The 22,429-nt window shown below is 48.9% G+C and overlaps 1 protein-coding gene across 1 annotated transcript; it reads right to left on the bottom strand.

Annotated features, from left to right (window-relative positions):
• Nucleotides 1–2,997: 2,997 nt before the first annotated feature.
• On the bottom strand, nucleotides 2,998–20,237 carry ZNF304 (zinc finger protein 304). The gene is made up of 6 exons (XM_065926879.1): nucleotides 19,640–20,237; nucleotides 18,723–18,849; nucleotides 17,780–17,901; nucleotides 9,243–9,864; nucleotides 7,290–7,416; nucleotides 2,998–5,475 (listed from the first exon to the last, which is right to left on the bottom strand). The coding sequence occupies exons 4-6, from the start codon at nucleotides 9,273–9,275 to the stop codon at nucleotides 3,647–3,649; spliced, it is 1,989 nt and encodes a 662-aa protein (XP_065782951.1). The 5' UTR covers nucleotides 9,276–9,864; nucleotides 17,780–17,901; nucleotides 18,723–18,849; nucleotides 19,640–20,237; the 3' UTR covers nucleotides 2,998–3,646.
• Between the last annotated feature and the right edge of the window lie 2,192 nt (nucleotides 20,238–22,429).

The raw sequence follows: 22,429 nt of genomic DNA, 5'->3' as shown, positions 1-22,429 counted from the left end.
AGTTGAATCATGGCGGGAACAGCAGCACGGCCCTGTAAACCTGTTCAGACCAGCTTCACAGGCCAGTGGGTTCGCAGTTCTCATGGTACTGGAGGCTGCATGACGAACTGCCCCGTGGGTCACCAACAAACCAAATGAGGACCCCTTCCAGCTCGAAACTGTTGTACAGTAGTGTGAGCTGGGCAGTATTAGAGAGAACACTCTCTCCAGTATCCACGTGCCGGGGAATCACTGTGGGTCTGTGGGGTGAGGAGGCCAGACATCAGGTTAGGAAACTGAGGTCCACAAGAATTACATTCCTCGTGACCAGTGCCTGGCCTCGGGGTTGTCTAAGCTTGAACCTTCTCTCCCCTGAAAAATCCCTCTATCTCCTATTCCTGTTACAAGCCTAATTCTGTGCCTGTCGTACTGAATAAGATAACTGTACAAAGGATGACTTAAGCCCTCAATGGCCACTCAGGGGAACACCTGATTTGAACAAAAAGGTTCATTTGAGAGACCCCTTTGAAAATGAAGGAATTCTTTAAATTAGAATCCTCAGGCCCAATGGATAGCCTTTTTTATTAGTACGCAGAGGCCTCCAATTTCAATTCTGAAATAAGTTACATCGCTAAAGATTCCTTGGCCAAACCTACTGAGCAAGCAGACAAGCTTCAGCAGAAACGAGGGAGACTCAATGTCCTGTAAACCCGCCATCTCCATGACCTCCAGCTGCCTCCCACACTCAGCTCTCCCCTCCCACACTCAGCTCTCTCCCCTCCCACACTCAGCTCTCTCCCCTCCCACACTCAGCTCTCTCCCCTCCCACACTCAGCTCTCCCCTCCCACTCAGCTCTCTCCCCTCCCACACTCAGCTCTCTCCTCCCACACTCAGCTCTCTCCCCTCCCACACTCAGCTCTCCCCTCCCACACTCAGCTCTCTCCCCTCCCACACTCAGCTCTCTCCCCTCCCACACTCAGCTCTCTCCCCTCCCACACTCAGCTCTCTCCCCTCCCACATTCAGCTCTCGGTACTGCCCCTTATCCTTCTGATCTCTCTTAGCCCCTCTCCCCTTGCTCTTTTTCTTGCTGACTCCCTACTGGTAAGCAAAAGTCAGATTGACACTGTTTGCAGTGGCAAATTAAGGATTTGTTGTGGGGCAAAACTCTAGGATGGTGGACAAAAAAAGAAGATAACAAATTAACAAAATCAGGAGTGAAGACATTACTGACCCTACAGAAATTAAAAGTCTCATAAGGGAATATTATAAACAATCCTAATCCTCTCAAATGAGACAATTTAGTTAAAATGGACAAATTCCTAGAAAGATACGAATTATCGATCCTGACACAAAGAATTTATATAGAACTATACTAAGTAGTTTCTGCTGATACACAGCATGATCCAGTGGGATATGTCCCAGGAAATACAAGGTTGGTTTAACATTTGAATATCAATTAATGAAATATACCACATAAATAAGACACAAGAAAAAAAGCACCCACAGCCATATGATGATCACAATAAATGGAAAGAACTGGAACAGTCAGTCTAGAAATACATTCACACTAATATAGTCAAGTGAGCTTTAAAAAGTGAGCAAAGGCTAAGGAATGGAGAAAGGATAGTCTTTTAAACAAATGGGGTTTTTAAAAATGATCCAGACACAAATCTTCCACTTTTCACCAATATTTTTGGAAAATGGATAATAAACCTAAAAACAAAACTACAGAACATCTAGAAGATAACACAGGAGATAATGAAGACCTTAGGGTATGGCGAGTTTTTAGCTACAACACCAAAAACGCAATCCATTAAAGAAAAACTGAGTTATCTTGGACTTGACTAAAATTTAAAATTTCTGCTCTGAAAGCAGAAGACACTGTTAAAAGAATATGAAAAGATGCTTGTCATAAGTCACTACAAAATTGCAGTTAGAGCAACAACATGCTATCACTACACAACTATTTGGCAAAAATCCAAAACACTGACACCACCAAATGCTGACAAAGACATGGAGTTAGAATTCTTATTTATTGCTACTGGGAATGCAAAAGGATTTTTTGCAGCCATTCTGGAAGACAGCATCTTACTCCTACTGGACTTCCCTGGTGGTCTAGTGGTTAAGAATTTGCATGCCAGTGTGGCGGGCATGGGTTCAGTACTGGGTCCGGGAAGAATCCCACATGCCACTGAACACCTAAGCCCGTGCACCACAACTACTGAGCCTGTGCGCTGCAGCTACTGAAGCCCGCAAGCCTAGGGCCCATGCTCTGGAACAGGAGAAGCCTCCAAAGTGTGAAACTGCACACACAAAAAGAGTAGCCTCTACTTGCCACAAGTAGAGAAAGCCTGTGCATGGCAATGAGGACACAGCACAGCCAAAAAATGAACAAGTTAAAACAAGAAAACATATTCTTACTACTACCCAGCAAATCATACTCCTTGGCTTGAACCCAAATGAACTGAATACTTACATCCACTTACACACAATGGATGATGCGTTTATTCATAAATGCCAAAACTTGGAAGCAATCAAGATGTTCTTCAGTGACTGGATAAGCAAACTTTGGTACATCCATATTGTAATATAATTCAATGATAACTAATACACAGATCTTCACAGCTGCTTTATTTGTAACAGCCAAACCAGAAACAACCCAAACATCCACTAACAGGAGAATGGATAAAAGAACAACTGTGGTATATCCATACAATGGAATAGTACTCAACAAGACAAATGAGTAACTGATACGTGCAATAATATGGCTTAATGTAAAAAAAGTTGTTTGGTGAAAAGTGCCAGAGTCCCCACTCTCCAGAAAGTATATAATTCTGTTTATATGAAATTCCAGAATATGCTTGCTACTACTTGTGAATTGTGGGAAAGGGGGGTTAGAAAGGATGAGGAGGAAAGGATTATAAAGGGACCCAAGGAATCTCTTGGCTGTGTTGGATATCTCCATTATCTTGATGTGTGGTCTCGTCAGTATATACACATGCTGAATCATAAAACGTTTTACACTTTACATACATGCCATTTATTTCATGCCATCATACCTCAACAAAGATGTTAAGAACTAAATAATACCCATAAATATCCATATTTACCATTCTTCTTGGAAAGTCCCATCTGCCAACTGTTTTGGTTCTACCATATGCCTCTCCACACAATTTAGGAGCCTAAGCCCTGCCTCAGGATCAGCAAAAACTGCAGAGCAATGAAGTCTACGTCCACCTCACTCACTAGGAATGCTGACTGGTCAGAGAAGCCCAAGCCCTGAATCTTTCTTCTGTCACTGCTGGGGTTCCTGCCTGTGCAGTGATGGCCAGAACATCAACAGCCCAGGGAGATACAGGAATCCACAGACCTTTATTTACTGAGACAGTGTGTCAGCCACAGGAGACTCAGAGGTGTGAAGGTCCTGAGAATTTCTGTATACTTTCATGCCATACAGCCAAAATCGCAGGGACATATAGAGATGCCGCCTTAAGAACAGACACCCATCCTCTCACGAGCCTCAGTCATCCCCACTCCATTATCTCAGTGTCTCTGCACCAACGATGATTCCCACCTTTGCTGGTGTGAGTCCTATAATCTTAAACAAGGACACAGTGCATTGACTGCATTCATAAGGCCTTTCTCCAGTGTGAAGTTTCTGGGTGTTAAACAAGTTTAAGAGACGCAGCTAAAGGGTCACCAAAACTGTTGCATTCATGACGTCCTTCTCCAAGGTGAGCCTTCTGGTGCCGAACAAGATGGGAGCTTCTGCTATAGGCCTTCCCACATTCACTGCACACGTAAGGCTTTTCTCCAGTGTGAACTCTCTGGTGCAGAATGAGGCTAGAGTTGCGGCTAAAGAATTTCCCACATTCACTGCACTCATAAGGTCTCACTCCAGTGTGAACTTTCTTGTGTTGAACAAGGTGGGAGCTACTAATGTAAGTTTTTCCACATTCACTACAAACATAAGGCCTTGCTCCACTGTGAACTCTCTGGTGTAGAATGAGGCTGGAATTGTGGCTAAAGCATTTCCCACATTCACTGCATTCATAAGGCTTCGCTCCAGTGTGAATTCTCTGGTGCACAATCAGGTTGGAGCTATGGCTAAAGAATTTTCCACAGTCATTGCACTCATAAGGCCTTTCTCCAGTGTGGATTTTCCGGTGCTGCACAAGTGTATCTTTACGGCTAAAGGCCTTTCCACACTCACTGCACTCATAAGGCCGTGCACCAGTGTGAATTATCTGGTGCTGAACAAGTGTGTCTTTGCAGCCAAAAGCCTTCCCACATTTGCCACACACATAAGACTTTGCTCCTGTGTGGACTCTCCTATGTTTAATGAGGCTGGAGTTATGGCTAAAGAATTTTCCACATTCAATGCACTCATAAGGCCTCGCCCCGGTGTGAATTCTCCAGTGCTCAATAAGGTGAGAGCTTTGGCTAAAGAATTTTCCACATTCACTGCACTCATAAGGCCTCTCCCCTGTGTGAAATCTCTGGTGCTGCACAAGTGTGTCTTTACGACTGAAGGCCTTCCCACATTCACTGCACTTATAAGGCCTTTCTCCGGTGTGAATTCTCTGGTGCTGAACGAGGTGAGAACTTCTGCTGTAGGCTTTTCCACATTCAGTGCAGTCATAAGACCTTTCTCCAGTGTGAACTCTCTGGTGCTGCACAAGTGTGTCTTTGCGGCTGAAGGCCTTTCCACATTCACTGCATGTATATTGTCTTTTGCCAGTGTGAAATTTCTGGTGAGTTTTTAGGTGAGACAAGTGAATGAAGGCCTTGCCACACTCTGTACACACATGTGATGTTTCCCCACCATGAAGTTTTCTGTGATGAATAAGAGTGGATTTCTCCTTGGACAGATTTCCACAAGGTAGGAACTTAAAGGATCGCACCTCAACCGCCTGAGTTATCTGGTTGTCGAGGAGAGCGAAGGTGTTCATGAAGGCTTTCTCATCATCAGTGCAATTGAAAAACATCAGTTCATCACTGTCTCCCTGGTGTCGCCTGAGACTGGACTTGTGTGCAAATGATTCCACAAACTCAGCTCTCCTGCATGGACTCAGTCCACTGTGAGTGCTCTGATGCTGGAAAAGGCTAGAGCTATCCAGCACGTCCATCCCTTTCCCCCTGCAAGTAAGAGGTCTCCCTAACTCATAGGTGGCACAGCTCTTCACACATAAGGCCTCGTCACCATCCCCTGGGATGGGATTGTTCCCACTACGTGGTTTCTGGTGCTGATGAAAGTTCTCACTCAACAGGAATCCTCGCCCACAGGGGTCACGTGTGTCCAGGCTCTGTGCGGGGCACGACCCCTGGTGCTCAGCCAGGTGGGAAACGTCTTCCAAGAGCGGGTCACTTCTCTCACACGGATGGTCTTTCTGGATAAGTGGACAGGACCCAGGAGTCCTGACCTCTGACACTCCTTCTACACAAACGCTCTGCTCAGAAGGGGCCTCCTCGTTGTCTGCTTCACACCAACAACCTGAAAGCAAAGAATGCTAGTGAAGGACATGTTGACTTTGGTGGGAAGCAGCAAGTCCATCAACTCTGAGTGTGTGACACACCAGTGAGTGAGTCCTTGGGCTTCTGCAGGATGAGGGGGCCAGGATCAGGGCAGGGAAGGGCCCATTGTCAGTCCCACACCTCGGAAGGTATGGAGGACTTCTAATGATGGGCAAAGACACAATGATAGTGGACAGTACTGGAAGCAGAGGCGAGGTCTCCAACTCACTCCTCTACAAAGGGTTTCAGCAGGGTCTTGGCTTTTGGTGTCAGGTGAGCCTGGTGCAGAAGGCTGTGTCCACGCCCAGGAAAATCTGACTGCAAGTAAATAGCTGGCTCTTCTGGACTACGTACAGATATGTGCACAACTTACGACATGTTAAAGCAGCCTAGGTTACAAAGCATTTCGGAGTAAGCTGAGGAGAATGAGTGACAGAGGCCAGAGAGGTGGGAAAACAGCCAAGGAAAGGAAGACAGAGGAGAAACGCCAAGTACAATGAATGGTGAGGAAAGGGAGAAGCAAGGTACTGCTAAGGGCCTTGGCAAGAAAACACTGGTGAACAGGCTGACAGTACAAAGTGAACCCTGCTCCCAGATGGTTCTCTCAGTTCCTATGGGGCAGTGCTAGGCTCTCTCTGGCCTCTCAGTGTGGCTGGAGTCAGGTCCACCCACAGGCACCCAGCACTTTCTGCCTCTCTGCCACTGGGCAACTACATGGGATCTGGAAGGTGGAAGTTGTGGGGAAAGAAAAAAAAGCGGGGGGTGGAGGGGGCAGAAAATAACAACATTCTGGATCAGCCCTACTCCAATTAATAAAAAAAAAAAAAAAAGGCAGGGCAAATGAAAGGTCCAGATAGACCATCCCACAGAGAAGAAGAGAAGATGGTAAAAAACAAAAACAAACCCAAAGGAGGACTCACCAGAACACCCCTATGCCCTCCACAAGCAGGGACTATGTCAGTACATGTAACTCCTGGCACAGTCTGTCCCCAAGAACTGTCAGCCAGAGCCCTGAACTCCTAATCTGATCCAAAAAGGCTCTGGGCAGCAGGTGTCAGATTGCTCAGGGAGGGGACACCACCACAGCCCTGGGCATCTACAGCCCCTACCCTAGGAACCAAGATGGGAGGGAGAAGAGCCCCTGATTTGAGAGGACAGGAAGAGCTGCCCCCAGGGCAGCAGGGAAAAACCAAACCCAAGGACACTGCAGCAGGCGTGTGAGCCTGGGGCAAGCAGCCTCTCCCATGTCCCAGGAAGACCTATCACCTGGTGCTCTTGCCCTTGCATGAGCCACTTCCCTTGATGGAGGCTACACTGACTGACGTGTTTCTAAGAACAGAACAGGAAAAAATGATGGGATCACTGTTTCCAAATCGGGTTAGAAAAAGACCAGCTACCGTCCTGGACATTCTCCACTCAGAGAGAAGGTTCCTTCCCCGCTGTGAGATGCGCTACAGAAAGGCTACGGTGACAAGGAAGCCAGGGGGTGTCTGACCAACAGCCAGCGAGGAACTAACACTTACAGTCTAACAAGTCACAAGAAATGACCTTTTGGAAACACAAAACAAGAGTGAGTTTGTGAATGAGATCCTCCCAAGAATGGCCTTCAGATGAGAACAGTTTGGCTGGGAGCTTGACTGAAGCCTGACGACAGACCCTGAGCCAAAAGCACCAGGTAAGCTGTGACGAGTTCCTGACATGCTGAAACTTACACAGTGCCTTTTTATTATTTTATGTCACTCACTTTTGGAATAGTTTGACATGTACCACTAGATAACTGAAACGGGGACTTACCCAAGGCGGCCACGTGTGCGAAGTTCTCCAGCATCACACTGCGGTACAGGAGTCTCTGAGGTTCCTCCAGCAGCTCCCACTCCTCCCGGGAGAAGTACACGAACACATCCTCGAAGGTCACACCGCCCTGCCACGATGGGGACAGCTGAGCCCACAGACAACAGGACTCCCCAGGCCCCCCGCTCACCTCCCACCCCCTGGCTCTGGTGTTCCCCAGCCTCCCAACTCGGAGGTGATACTCGGCCATGACACCACTCCTGGGTGCCCTCTCCTGTCCCTCTGACCACCGTGTGCAGTCCAGAGCAAAATCAGGCAAGTGGGCAGACAGAGACTGTGTGTAAGTCACGGGTCCAGCAGGAAGGGCAGCAAATCTCTCCCGCTGGCATCCTCCTGACCATGCCTCCCAGACACAACTTTAAGGCATCAGCCCATGTTCTTCCCCATGTACATCACTCTGAACCACACCTTCCTCATATCTGGGGTCCTCCCCCCCATTAAGACTGAAAACTTTCCAGTCCACACTTCCAAGGCACATCCCACCCCTGAAGCCACTCTGCACACAGAATCCAGGAAGAACACCTTTGTGTCTGACAGGCTCCACTGCCACCCCAGTGCCTCAGCAAGACACCCAGTCCTCAGTGCCCAGTTGGGACTTTCTTTGCTACCATCAACACTTCTGTAGATCACTGCAGTAGCCTCCTCCCTCATGCACACACTCAATTCTCAACCAGGCAGCAGCCAGAAGGAGCCTGTTAAGTTCTGGTTCAGCGCATTTTTCTTCTGCTCCAAATCTTCCATGTCTTTTGTGCATGCTACATGTTCAGTCACTTAGTCGAGTCTGTTTCTTTGGGACCCTAAAGACTGCAGCCCGCCTGGTCCCTCTGTCCTGGGTTTCCCAGGCAGGACTACCGGAATGGGTTGCCAATGCCTCCTTCAGGGGCTCTTCCTGACCCAGGGATTAAACCCATGTCTCCTGCATCTTCTACACTGCAGGCGGACTCTTTACCACTGAAGTATCCGGGAAGCCCATGTCTTTCATCACCTTCAAAACAGAAACCCAGCTCCTCAGCCTGCCATTTGCCCGACTCCTGACCCTTTTCACAACAGACAGAACTAAGACCGTGGCTCCTTAAGGACTCCCAACTCAATCTTACCTCTAAGTATTTGCATAAGATATTCCTGAGTCTAATACACCTGTTCAGTCTTCCTCCTACTGGCTGCCCAAAGCAGGAACCTCTTCATATAACTCTTGGCTTAGATTCATGGTGCTGGGCTAGAAAGGACCCCTCCTTTAAGGCCCCTAGACTCAAGCGCAGAGGGAGGGACAGGTGAAGAGTCACAGAACATCAATACGTCTCATCAGAAAACCTCCACTGCCCCTACTTTAAAAACATACAAAATTCACACACTTCTCTAACGTCCACAGCCACCACTCTAGTCACCCACAATCAACACACTTGGACTACTGCAGTCGACTCACTCCTGGTCTCACATCCCACCCTCAGGCTCCCCCAACCTTTCCATTGTACTACCAGAAGGAGCCTGTCAACATCGACGTCAGATCACTTCCCTTTTCTGTTAGAAACCTTCCGTGGTTCCCACCACCATCAGTACAGAGGTCCAGCTCCCCAGGCTGCCATTCCAGTCCAACTCCTGACTGCTTGCTCTCTGTTCTCAGCACACACAACCCCAGACACCTGCCGTTTCCAGAACGTGCTTAATTCCTCTTCACCTCCAAGTGTTGGTACCTAGGGCTCCTAAGCCCTGGAAACCATTTCGCACCTCATCTCAACACTGGGAACGGGATCCTCCCCACGTATTCACCGTCAATGACCGCTCTTCACCGCCTTCTTACTCAAGAGAAGGGAGCGACGAAGGCCAAGTTCGGAAAGCCTGAGAACACAACACCCCCCACACCTGAGTCGGCGAGGGCTTGAGGGACCCTCCACTCACCTGAGCCCGGTCCATAAGCGCCGCAGCCGCCATGGGGTCCTGTGAGCAGAACCTGGTCGAGAAACTGGCGGTTGGAGCTGCTCCGCGGGAGCAGCGGAACCCGCACACCCCCTGGGTGCGGTGGGCCCTGGACGACGGCCGAGCTCCGAGCCTTGGTTTCCTCCCGGTCAAAACGGCGTACGGGCTCCGGGTGCCGCCTCCGGAAGCGAACGAGGACGGAGAGCGAGCGCGAAGGCCTGGGAAAGAGTGCGGCCCCAGTCCACTTTTCCGCGCTAGGCGGCCCGTCCCACGCCGGCGACCATGGATCGTAATAACGACGCGGACTGAGGCCCCGACCGTATTACCGTCCTTTCCTATTCGCTTCCCAAGAGTCGCACGGAAAGCGGAACCTACGCCGACTCGCAGGCCTCTCAGCCCCGCTTAACAGTACCGGCGCCAGCAAAATACGTCACGACCGTGTGACCAGAAGTCCCGCCTCTATCTGAAAGGGCCTACGGAAACGCGCATATTGTGGGTTGCCATTGGCGCAGAGCGAATGCACCGCAGAACAGACTTCTGGGTAAAGGAATCTGTGGCCGACATCCAACCAGGCAAAGCGCCGATTTCAGGTTGTCCCCGACAGCTGCGAGGAAGCAGGTGGAGAGAGAGAGAGGTCCGAAAAAAATGACGTCCTGAAGTACCAGAAGGTGTTAGTTGCTCAGTCGTGTCCAACTCTCTGACCCATGGCTTGTAGCCCCCCCAGGCTCCTCTGTCCATGGAATTCTCCAGGCAAGAATACTGGAGTGGGCTGACATTCCGTCCTCTAGGGAATCTTCCTGACCCAGGGATTGAACCTGAGTCTCCTGCATTGCCACCTGAGCCATCCAGGAAGTGCCAGACCTTCTCATAAAGGAGAGGCGCCCAGATTTCTGTGATGACTTGTAGGAAAGCAGCGTCTCCCGACGTCTCCAGCAGGTGGAGCATTCTTTCATCCTGGAAGAACTGCTTCACCTCTTGGGAGTTTGGGGGACTAAGATTTAAATTGAATCATGGAAAGGAATTCTCTGGGGGCCCAGTGGGTTAGGACTCTACCCTTCCCCAACAGGGGCCCGGGTTTGATCCCTAGTCGGGAACTACGAACTCCAAGCTACTAGCGCAGCCAAAAGGAAAAAAAAAAAAAGCAAAATTGAAGATCAATATCCCTCTCTTGTGCAGTCTTCATGTAGTAGCATAAATGTTCCTGCTATTCATTGATATCCAAAACGGGCTCAGCATCCCTTCTGAACTTGCTCAAAACGCACATTCCGGGATCCAACCTACACTTTCTGACACAGAAACCCCAGGGGTGGGAACTGGAAGTCGTGACCACCTCCCTGCCTCAACTACAGCAATTGAAATGGTAAAATACCTTCCAAATGGGAAGTGAAATGAAAAGTGCTTAGCACAAGACCTGGTGCTGAACACACACAAGCTGTCACTGTTACTATTCATCATGACCACAATTTCTTACACATACAGCTAGAGGAAGATGTTGGAGGCTCCTCTTGGCAGAATCACTGATCATGTTTTCAAAATATAAATACAATCAGTCTTGACTCACCAAGTAGAATTATAGGTAATGGCAAACATTTTGCATAGATCACAGCTGTATACCTGTAGATTCATTCTATTTTTTAAAACAATAAATGCAGGCAATTGTCATAAACTACTAGGTCTATTGTCAAACAGATGCATTTCTACAGACCATATAATTCAAAACATAGAAGTATCAAGAGTAATTTCTATTAGACTTAAATGGGCAGTGGTGTTAACATAGTTTTATATCATGGTTCACTGTGTAAGATGACAAAAGAATCATTCATGCCTAATTCAGAAGAACAAACTCAGGCTCCTCCTGCCTTTCATCATAACCCTCAACAGGCAGACCTGGTACTAATGTATGATCATGAGGTGGCCCAGCCTGATACCTAGTGGCTCAAGGTCATGGAATATGGTACTCTTCAAGATATCATCTTTCCATCACCTGGAACCACAGCTCCCACAGGAGTAGTAATTCCTGGGGAGGTGTGACAACTGGAACTATTGAGGCCCACAGAGGTACCCCAGGAAGGGGTATAAACGAGAAGATAAATTGGAGAAACATTTTTCATAATCACTCCAGTCCCTTTCCGTTGGCCAAAATTTATTTGCATGCTTCCAAGTTAAGTCAGGGAAGGTGGTGGGACATGCCTATCCTCCTGGGTGTCCAGAAGGAGAAAAGAGTAGTGGGGAACAAGTAGCCAGTTTTCTAGCACAAAATATTGATTAGATCACCAGATGCCCAGTTTTATCATTCATCTTCTACATTCTACACTTTTATATCCTCATTCATGTGACCAGATCATAATTTATTTAAGCATGTTCCCATTGGTGGTTGGGTTGGTTGTTTCAACCTCTTGGCTGTTATCAATAAACTTGTAAACTTTCATGTATATATATCTTGGAGGAAAATGTCCTCATTTTAAATGGATATATGCTTGGAATTGGATTTGCTTATTTATGATATATACATACATACATATGTTGAAATTTAATCTTGACACTCAAGAGTTAAAGCACTGTGTAAGAATTAATTAATTGGCTTGTGGAATCTGCAACAAAAACCACTGAATGTACCATCACCATTTGTAAACTGCACTGTGAGCGGCTGCCCAGTGTGTCTGAGCATGACTGGGACACGCTGGGACTCTTTGTGACCCCACGGGTTGTAGCCCTCCAGGCTCCTCTGTCCAAGGAATTCCCTAGGCAAGAATACTGGAGTCGGGGGGCCACTCCCTGCTCTGAGGAATCTTCCCCACTCGGGGATCAAATCCACGTCTCTTGCATTTCCTGCCCTGGCAGGTGGATTTTTACCAGTGCGGCACCTGGGAAGCACGTCACACCCTTTATATCAATAAAATTTGTAATCAACTTACATAATCTATATGCGCTTTTTTCTTAAGAGCAGAGTTAAATGTTTATCACCACATTCTATGTGTATACATATGATTATCTGCATTTGGAAATGCCCATGTAAATGTGTGTGTATGTGAGCGAGTGAGCTGTTGTGTGTGTCTCTGGATGGTTCCACCGATTCATGTACAACCATCTGTACATCGACATCTGTCAGCGTGGCTGTACAAAGGTGTCTGCCTTTGCTTCTCTCCACGTGGCCCTCTCTCGGTGCATCCGTCCCTGCTGTCCTTGCGTAGCCTATGTGTGCGTCCAGTGTTTCCCTGGACGTCTCCACACTCCTGCACACCAGTGTCCGCGTCTGCATGTTCGTATCTCGCTGCCGGTGGATGCCTCTGTGTGTTGTCCACGCACGTCCCTGTGAGCACTGTTCATGGTATGCATGGGACTTGTGAGCACACGTATCTGGGTGTCCTGTGTGTTTTCATGAGTGTGTGTGCCTGTGGTCAATATAAATACATCCTCTCTATTCTGTGCCCTGTGGGTATCTGTGTGTACATCTGCACAGCATTTTGTGTCCCGCGTATGTGTCCAAGTTGCACGTCTGCAGATTCATTTTTGTGGAGCCCTGTGTGTGATGGCGTTGGAGTCTCCCGCCAGCCTCTGTAAATCCCACGACCTCTCTGAGTGTGCCCTGCATGTGCCTGCCTCTGCGTGCCCACGACAAGGCGTCCGTGCTGGACCCACGGCTCCTGCTCTGCACCAGCTTCGTCACTCTAAGGGTCTGTGAGTGCCACATGGGCTCCAAACAGCTAGGCGCTCCTGTAACAGGATCCCCGCAGGAATACATGTGCCCTCGGCTTGTCCCAACTCAGAATTCACCTTCTCTGGGAGACCCCACTGACAAGCCCCTCAGGTGGGCCACCTCCGTGCCCAGACCCTACCCTCAGAACTGCCTATGCTAAACTTTCAATCTCTCACGTGCCTCAGGATCACCGCGTGCCCCGCTCCCCATCACTGTGCAGGAGGTTCCCTCTGCCTAGAGTTCGGCATGTGGGCTGATTTCCATCTGTATCTCAGGTACAAATCACATGCCATGGAAGGGCTGTGACTGGAAGGGGGACAGCAGGGTTCAGGGGACCCTGGGGAACAGGCAGCTGATCTGACACTCACCTCTGAACTCTCGGTTTTTCCTGTTGAACACTGTTCCACTAAAACAAAGACTGCCAGCTATTTCTCCAGCAAAGAGGGGCTTACACAGGATCAACTTAGAAGTGATTTGGAGCCTGCAACAATGGTGCGCCACCAAGCAAGGACCTGCACAGCAAGAGAACACTTTTGCAGAGGGGGAAAAGTGAATCAGGAGAGAGTACAGGGCTTTTCCTTGACTGCGTCTTTCCCTGGAAGAAGAGGAGCCTTCCTCCTTCCTGTTGGGCTCTGCTGTCAGTGGCAGGGTGTGAGAACTCCCGCCTCCTGGTCTCCTGACTCTATTTAACCAAGGTTTCTATTTCACACACACAAACACTCAACCCCAAGCCTAAGTGACATGACCAAGGCCATGTGGTCGGGGATGGGCATGGTGCAGACAAGTTGCAACCCCAATCAATCTCATCCTCAAGCTCCAGAGGAAATAAAAACAGGTTATTAAAGAGACAGAAGCACTTCCATGTTTTTTATAGTTCACAATAGCGAAGATGTGGAAACAACCAAAATGTCCATCAATGGATACACTGTCGGAATGTTTAACAGGAGGACTCCTATGTGCTGCTTCTCACAAACCCTGTTCCTCGTCGGTGGGACAGCACGCCGCCCCCAGGGCTGAGGTCACGGTGTGAGGCAGGCTTGGTCTCCCTCAGTAAACACTCTCTTTACGACAAAGCTGCGTACTCTCGATCCTCTTGCTTGAGATGTGGGTTGCCACCTGACCTTGTGATCACTATTAATCCCTTGGTAAAAGTTGCTGCACATTTGGTTTTTGATCTTTATCATTATAGAAAGAAATTTCTTGCACAACAGCCTATATATGCTCACAGAAAGATTACTAAAGCACCTTTGCTCCACCAGAGCTTAGGTGTCTTTTTTGCCGCCCCCCCCACCCCACCCCTCACCCAACCCCTGTTAATTCTCTGTAGTGTAGAAACCCATCGTGCTCACTCTCCTGCCCAGGCTTCCAAGTCCCCCCCGAGAGGGCGCCCTGTGCCTCCGTGAGCAATGCAAGCCCTGTGTCAAGGGCTTTATTGGTTCTCTGCGTAAACCAGGGACTATCAGCCTCTTTCTCTCTTTCACTTTCTTATTGTCAACTCTGGACCACTAGGTTCCAGTCCATTAAAGGACCCCAACAATAAATGAATAAAAACATATATACACTAACAATAGAATACTACTCAGCCTTTAGAAAAAAGGAAATCCTGCCGTTTTCAACAATACAGGTGGACCTTGAGAACGTTATGCTAAGTGATATACAGCAAATATTGTATAATATCCCTTATGCATGGAAAAAGCAAAACAAAACCAAAAACTGAGCTGGAAAACATTACAGTGATGGTTACCAAAGGCTGGGGGTGCGGTGAGGGGATGGGAGAGATGATGTTCAGGGGTATACACTTACAACTCGTAGACAAATAATTCCGAGAGGTCTAACATAAAGTACAGGGATTACAGACAATAAAACTATATTATAAACACTAAACTTGCCAAGAGATACCTTATTTGCTCCCACCACTAAAAGAGACGATAATTCTGTGGCACAACGGAGGCTAACTGGTGCTACGACGGCAATCACACTACAGTGTAAATGTATCTGATAAATATGCTGTACATCTTAAACATGCTGTACATCTTATAGGTCAATTATATCTCAATAATTAATGCATAAATAAATAAAAATGAAGCCTTAAACAGTTTTAAGTAGTTAAGTAAAATGGATCCATTCATAAATGTGTCCTTATGTCTTTAGATTATAATTTTAGTCAACATTTTTGTATCCTAATTTAAGCTTTAAAGGCTTCATAAATCAAGGCATCATCTAAGATGATGTTTCGTAACAAGTAACATTTGCAGAGATGTTCTCAAGCTTCCAGCTTTCCTGGTGTGGCATGGCACACAGTGCATATTAATTCAGGTGTTTAATCTCTCAGACAAATTGGGAGTTTGTTTTGCCACTCAAAAACAACAACAATAACAAAAAAAAAAACAGACAATAAACTGTCATTGGTTTCTCAGGAAAACCAGAAAAAAAAGTCATAAATACATTTCTTGGCCTGTTATATCTACTTATATTTTTCTTTCTCCTTTGTTTTTGTTTTTTAAATATTCCTGTGGTTGCTTTTTCAGTGCACAGTAAGGGCAGAGCTCTGGTTGAAGCTTTTTGAAACTGCACAGGAGCCACTGGTTCTCTCTCCCTTATAAATTCTCAGATGCAATGTCCTAGGATGGATCCATTTCCTATATGACTCTTCCAAAGACAGTAAGTGATGACTGATCTCAGAAGATTTTCTCACAGCATACGAACAGTTGTTTCTCTTTGGTATAATTCCTCAGAGTATGCTTCCTCTGCTCAGAAGATTTTCCCCAGGAGTTACATTCAAAAGGTCTTTTCCCAGTATGAGTTCTCTGATAGTGCCTGAGACAAGTTCACATGTAAAAGGCTGTGGCCCATTTCTTACGCTCACAGGGTTTCTCCCCAGTGTGAACACTCTGAGGCTTGGTAAGGAATAAATGAAGGCAGAGGGACTGTCCACATTCACTGGATTCACAGCGTTTCTCCCTCATGTGAGCCTTCCCATATGGAATCAGGGAGGAGCTATAACGAAAGGCTCTCTGACATTCTTATACTCAAATGGTTTTTCTCCAGCATGGATCCTATTAGGCCAGACAAATAAGGGTGAGTGAAGGCCTTTCCACATTCACTGTACTCTGGGATCAACTCTTGTGAGAACCCTCACACGATGAGTGAAAAGTTGTCACAAAAGGTGTACCCACATACTTTGCACTCAAAGTATGACTATCTTTGGAGTGGGAAATGTAACTTGGAACAAAAGCAGAGCAGACACAAGACACTTTCCCACATTCTCTGCATTCATAAGGCTTCTCAGTGTGAACGTGCTGTTGCTGCATGAGCCTGACCACTCCTGTGGTTCTGCTGAGCACAAATCCTCACGTGCTGACTCGGGCCCACCCTCGGGAGAAAGGCACATCAATGTTTGTTAAAGCCATCCCACATTTCTTCCACTTGCAGAGATTCCTGCCTGCGTAGATCATGGAAGCTTTCCCTGGTGCATGTGAGTTCTGTTTATGAAAAGCATCTACAGGAGTAATTGTTCCGGTAATTGCTGGAGCAGAGACTGTCACCTGTTCTCACACCGCTGTGTTCACAGCTCATCCTCCTGAAGACTCTCCTTGTGGGAAACTGTCCCTGGGCTCCACAGCCCTTCTTGCATTTCTGATTTCTAGTTTGCTCTAACCCAGAGTCCCAGAGTCAACTGACCCTGGAGCAACGTTCCCTCCAACAAGGGCCACTGAGAGGCAGAAAGCTTTATGGCCTCAGTTGCTTTCCGGCCCAACGGGAATCCAGTACCCAAAAGGACCCCATGGCGATGCCAGCAGAGAACAAGCTCCTGACTTGCCCGCTTGGCTTCTCCCCATGGCGAGGGGCTGGGTGCTGGCCGGGAAGTTCTCTCCACCCTCCCTGCAAGTGAAGCCTGTCTCTGATGTATAGGATCCGTAGTACTTTACAAATGAAGCCTGCGTTTTCTCTTCTGAAGACTCCATTCTACCACTTCTGCATCTGGTCGAGGTTTACACTACACCAGAAATCTCTCCCCATGATTCACCTGCTGGGAGTTCCCTGCGGCTCAGCCAGGGGCCAAACTATCTTTCAAGACTGGGCCACACATGTCACAGGGGTGAGCCGTGTGGGTGGAGGGCTCAGCCTGGGCAGTTCTCATCTGCAGCCGGCTCACAGGAACCCTCTGCTCAGAAGGTGCAGCCACACCCGCCACTCCGGGCCAACAACCTGAAGGAAGACAGATGCGGCTGAAGCGCACGTTCAGCTGGTGGCCTCCGGTAACAAATGTGTGTCTGATAACTGGCAACGGGTCTGTGGGACTGCGGGCCTCACATGGGGCCCAGAATCAGGAGGAGGGGCCTCTGACACTTACAGAGGAAGGGAACCTTGGAGGAGGGGATGCCACGATGGGGCACAGTGTGACCAGGGGCTCTCTGAACCACACCATGCAGATGGTCTCCAAGCAAGGCTCTTGGTTCCTTGTGCCGGTTGAGTGCTGTGAAAAAGGGTCTAGCCAGGGTCAGAAAAACCTGGCCTGACAGAATATCTAACCTGGCCCAGAACAGACTATCTGGCCTGATAGTGTTCAAGGAAAACTAAGGATATGTGCACATCTCGTGACACGTTAAAAGAAACCCAATGCCGTGGAGTGCTGCATGGAGGAGCAAGAAGTCAGAAAAGATGTGCGACTAGAAAGGAGGGTGGGATGAACAGGTACTAAGGGCAGAGGAGAAGTGACGAGTGAGCAAAGCATCAAAGTTGGGGAAGGAGACACTACAGATGCGGCGCAAATTGCTGCTATAAAGTGAAGCCAGCCCTGATGCCCATGCCCTCCACTCACCAGGCCTGGGCCTCCTCCAGGTCTTCTCTGCTCTGACCGGAGCAGCGTCTACCTCCTCAGGCACCCCAGGCTCCCCTCCGGCTGCAGCTGGGTAGCCCCATGAGACCTGGAAACTGCAAGTCCTAATGGAAAGAACAGCTGATGAGGGGCCAGTAGTGACCCCGGGAGACCCCCTTCACAGAGAAGATGGCGGAAGGGGGCAGAACCTGGGGCACAGAGAGGCCAGGGATCTGGCATGTCGGGGGTAGACTGCAAGACTTCCCACCCCCAAGTACTTCATCTCAAAGTTCCCGGCAGCAGAGGTTGGGGCGGCTTTGGGAAAGGAGGAAGGTGTCCCTCGCCCAGCCCTGGGACTCACAGTTTTACCGCAGGGAACAAGGAAAAAGCTGCGCCATGACAGAACTGTGAGACATCGAGAACCGCCCATGAGAAGAAACAACATCCAGCTCAGGAAACTGAGAATCACGTCCCTTTTAACGCCTTCCAGCTGAGTGCTGGCTGGGTTTAAACACTATTTTATAATCAACAGAATATAATTTTGTTCATTAGAAAATGATGTAACACTGTGGGATGGCACTTCCGAGGGTAAAAATATCAGTTTGGCTCCTGGATGCTGTCTCTTGCCCGTCATCTCAGAAATCAGCTGCCTTGCTGTGACCTGCCTAAGGAGAACACAACATGGGAGAAACTGACGGAGGGCTTCGTCCAACAGCCTCCTGATCACGTGCGTGACCTTGAAAGGAGATTCACCACCAGCTGAGCTTTCAGATCAAATGGACACCCTGGGCAGCTTGCCAGCAAGGTCATGAAGGACCCTAAGCTAGGGGTACCTAAGTAGAATATGCCTGATTCTTTACCCAAAGCAACTGTGAGATAAATGTTTGTCTATTCAACGCACTAAGCTTTGGGGTAATTTGCCAGGATAACTAAAAGAGGGACTTACCCAGCGATGACACAAGTGCGAAGTTCTCCAGCATCACATCGCGGTACAGGAGTCTCTGAGCTTCCTCTAGCAGCTCCCACTCCTCCCGGGAGAAGTACACGAACACATCCTCGAAGGTCACACCGCCCTGCCACGATGGGGGCAGATAAGCTGGCAGGCAGCATCTCTCCCCAGAGCACCCCAGGTCCCTCTTCTTCCCAGTGTCCCAACTCAGAGGAGACGCCTGATTTTGCACCACACTGGTAGTTGCTCTCTCCTCTTTTCCCTCTGATTACTGTGTGCAGCCCAAAGCAAAACCAGGCAGGTGGGCAGAAAAAAATACTTCCTAAGCTAAGTACAGTATGAGGGGCCTCGAACTCTCTCCTGCCAGCTTGTTTTCCTGGTGTCATCCAAACTGGATCTCCCAGGCACAATCACGCTCGCGCTCACCTTCTCCCACCAGTCCCCAGGACTTGGGTCTTAAAGCTATCAGTTCACAATCCTCCCGGGGATCCCTGCCTCTTCCCTCACTTCCACAGCCTCCTCTGGGCAGCCAGAGGAAACCTATGTAACGAAACGTGTTAAATCACCTCCACCTTATCCCCAAACTTTCAGAAGGGAGGTCTAGGTCCTGTGGCTGTCATTCCAGGCCTGACCTCAGCGAGGCCTCTGTTCCCCTAAGTCACAATGTAGAGCTTGATCACTCCCAACTCAGGCTCACCCGAGAGTCGGCACATGGCGCCGAAATGTACTCCCGAGGTTGTCAGTTTAGGAATCTATTCATATGCCTGAATTCGGCACCCTACCCCAAGAGTGACTCCCTCCAGAGACCTGCGACCAAGAACAGAGAGAAGGGAAGGCAGAGCCCAGGACAAACAGCAGCAGCTATCGCCAGGGGCGCGGACGCACGGCGCGGCCCCGGGTGACCCTCCACTCACCTGCGCTGGGTTCATCGGTGCGGCCGCACCTGCCACGGCCACGGACACAGCGGGAGGAGTGGGGCCCCGCGAGCGGGAGACCAGGGCAGGCTCCCCTCGGGCTGCGCCTCACACTCCGAACCTCGCTATAAAATGATGTCAAACAACAACAAAATGACGTCAAATGCCCGAAAGGCCCAGGCCGCCGTCCCGGGGCCCTTGGCGACGGAGCGCGGGTGGAGGCCTGCAGAAACGTGCAGTCTCGACGGAGACCGGCAAACGCGAGGCGCGAAGGCTCCTGTCCCACAGACGGAGACACAGTGTCACGGCGAACGAGCCGGGCTGGGGCGTCACGGCTCCGACGAGGTGCGGAGATAGGCCCGCTACCTCGCGGGCCTTACCCGCCAGGCCCTGGAGACACGGTCCCGGAGCTGTGCTCCGGTCCACGTAACCGCCTTTCAACCATCAACCGCTCCCGGAAGGAGGCTCTACAGCAACGAGACAGGAAGTCCCGCCCCGAAGCCGCCGGAAACGCCCCTTCACGGGCTGTGATTGGCCTAGGGGTGGGGGCGGAAGTGCCGGTGGCATCCGCTTCTGTGCACCATAGTTAACGCCCAGCCTGTGCCCACGCGCGTGCGCTATTTCCCTTCTCTTTGTCCACAGCCCCTCGGCGCCAAGAGAAGAGACTGGGAGATAACTTAGCTTCACTTTTCCTAGTACAGGGCGGGGCTTCCTCTTAAAGGAGACTGCCCAATTGCCATAGGCCTGGGGGCAATGCCCCGCCTTCTCTGATCAACGCAGGGCTAGAGGAACTCGGGCTGAGGCTGAGCTCACAAGCTATGGATAATTCTTAAAGCGATGCGAATGCCAGACCACCATACCTGCCTGCTGCAAAACCTGTGTGCAGGTCAAGAAGCTACAGAGAATGGACACGGACCAACAGACTGGTTCAAAATTGGGAAGGGAGTATGTCAAGGCTGTTATATTGTCACCTTGCTTATTTAGCTTATATGCAGAGCACGTCATACGAAATGACAGGCTGATGAAGAATAACCTGGAATCAAGATTGCCGGGAGAAATTATCAGTAACCTCACACAGACAGACAACACCATCTTATGGCAGAAAGCCAAGAGGAACTGAAGAGCATTTTGATTAAAGTGAAAGAGGAGAGTGAAAAAGCTGGCTTGAAACTCAACATTCAGAAAACGAAGATCATGGCACCCTTCCCATCACCTCATGGCAAATAGACGAGGAAACGATGGAAACAATGACAGACTTTATTTTCTTGGACTCCAAAATCACTGCAGATGGTGACTGCAGCCATGAAATTAAGACATTTGCTCCTTGGGGTTAAAAAAACAAAAACAAAAAAACTATGACCAACCTACACAAGTATTAAAAAGCAGAGACATTTGCCAACAAAGGTCCATATAGTCAAGGCTATAGTTTATCCAGCAGTCACGTATGAATGTGAGAGTTGGACCATAAAGAAGGCTGAGCACTGAAGAATTGATGCTTTTGAGCTGTGGTGTTGGAGGACTCTTGAGAATCCCTTGGACTGCAAGGGGAGCAAACCAGTGAATCCTAAAGGAAATCAATACTGAATATTCATTGGAGGGACTGATGCTGAGGCTGAAGTTCCAATACTCTGGCCATCTGGAGCGAAGAGCCAACTCATTAGAAAAGACCCTGATGCTGGGAAAGACTGAAGGCAAGAGAAGGGCACGACAGAGGATGAGATGGTTGGGTGCCATCACCGACTCGATGGACATGGTTTGAGTAAGCTCCGGGAGATGGTGAATGACAGGGAAGCCTGGGGTGCTCCAGACCATGGGGTCACAAAGAGCTGGACACGACTGATTGACTGAACATTACTACTGTCATTAGTATTAACATGGGGCTTGCCTGGTGGCTAGAACGGTAAAGAATCTACTTGCAATGCAGAAGAGCCAGGTTCGATCCCTGGATTGGGAAGATCTCCTGGAGAAGGGGGCTTCCCTGGTAGCTCAGAGGGTAATGAATCTGCCTGCAATGAGAGTCTGAGACACAGGTTCGACCCCTGGGTCAGAAAGATCCCCTGGCGAAGGGAATGGCAACCCCACTCCAGTATACTTGCCTGGGGAGTTCCATGGACAGAGGCGCCTGACCAGCTGCAGTCCATGGGATTGCAGACACAATGCTTTAATGTACAAGGCTGTGAAAAGCTAAGTCGTGGATACCTCTTTGCAAGAATGTTGGCATTATTTATGAAAACACGATTCCTTGAGTTGGCAAGTAGCCTCTCAGGTACTGATTAAATGCTTTACATAAAAACCATACATTTGTATGTACTACTTTGCATAGTTCTTTTTTTTCTATTCATATTTAGTTATCTCTTAAAGAGCAGGTAGACTTCTTAAACTACAGATAGGCACAATGCCCAGAGTTGCAATATTACAAGTAAGAGTCTGATCTTGGGAACATCAGGACTAAGTGCCCTCAGGTCCAAGTGGAGTGGAGCTGATAGTTTCACGTTTATGACATGATGACATATCAAGCTCCCAATAACTGGGGCCTCCTTCTTGCCCGCCTGTCCTCTTCTTCTGACCCTAAGGACTGGCAGACTTGGGTACAAATATGTGATGATGAGATGGCCCAGCTGGAAGTTCAGAGGCTTTTCAGGTCATCAGGACCTGTCCTCATCAAGACATCATTACCATCAACCCACCTCCTGAACCCACAGCACCCAAGGGAGCACTAAGTCTTGGGGAGGTTTGAGATTGAGAACAACTGAGGAGATTCCCAGAACGGTGCATAAATGCAACAATTAA

This window comes from Muntiacus reevesi, chromosome 2 (assembly GCF_963930625.1).
Source record: "Muntiacus reevesi chromosome 2, mMunRee1.1, whole genome shotgun sequence".
Taxonomy (NCBI): Eukaryota; Metazoa; Chordata; class Mammalia; order Artiodactyla; family Cervidae; genus Muntiacus; species Muntiacus reevesi.
This window is presented reverse-complemented; position numbering and strand designations above follow the sequence as displayed.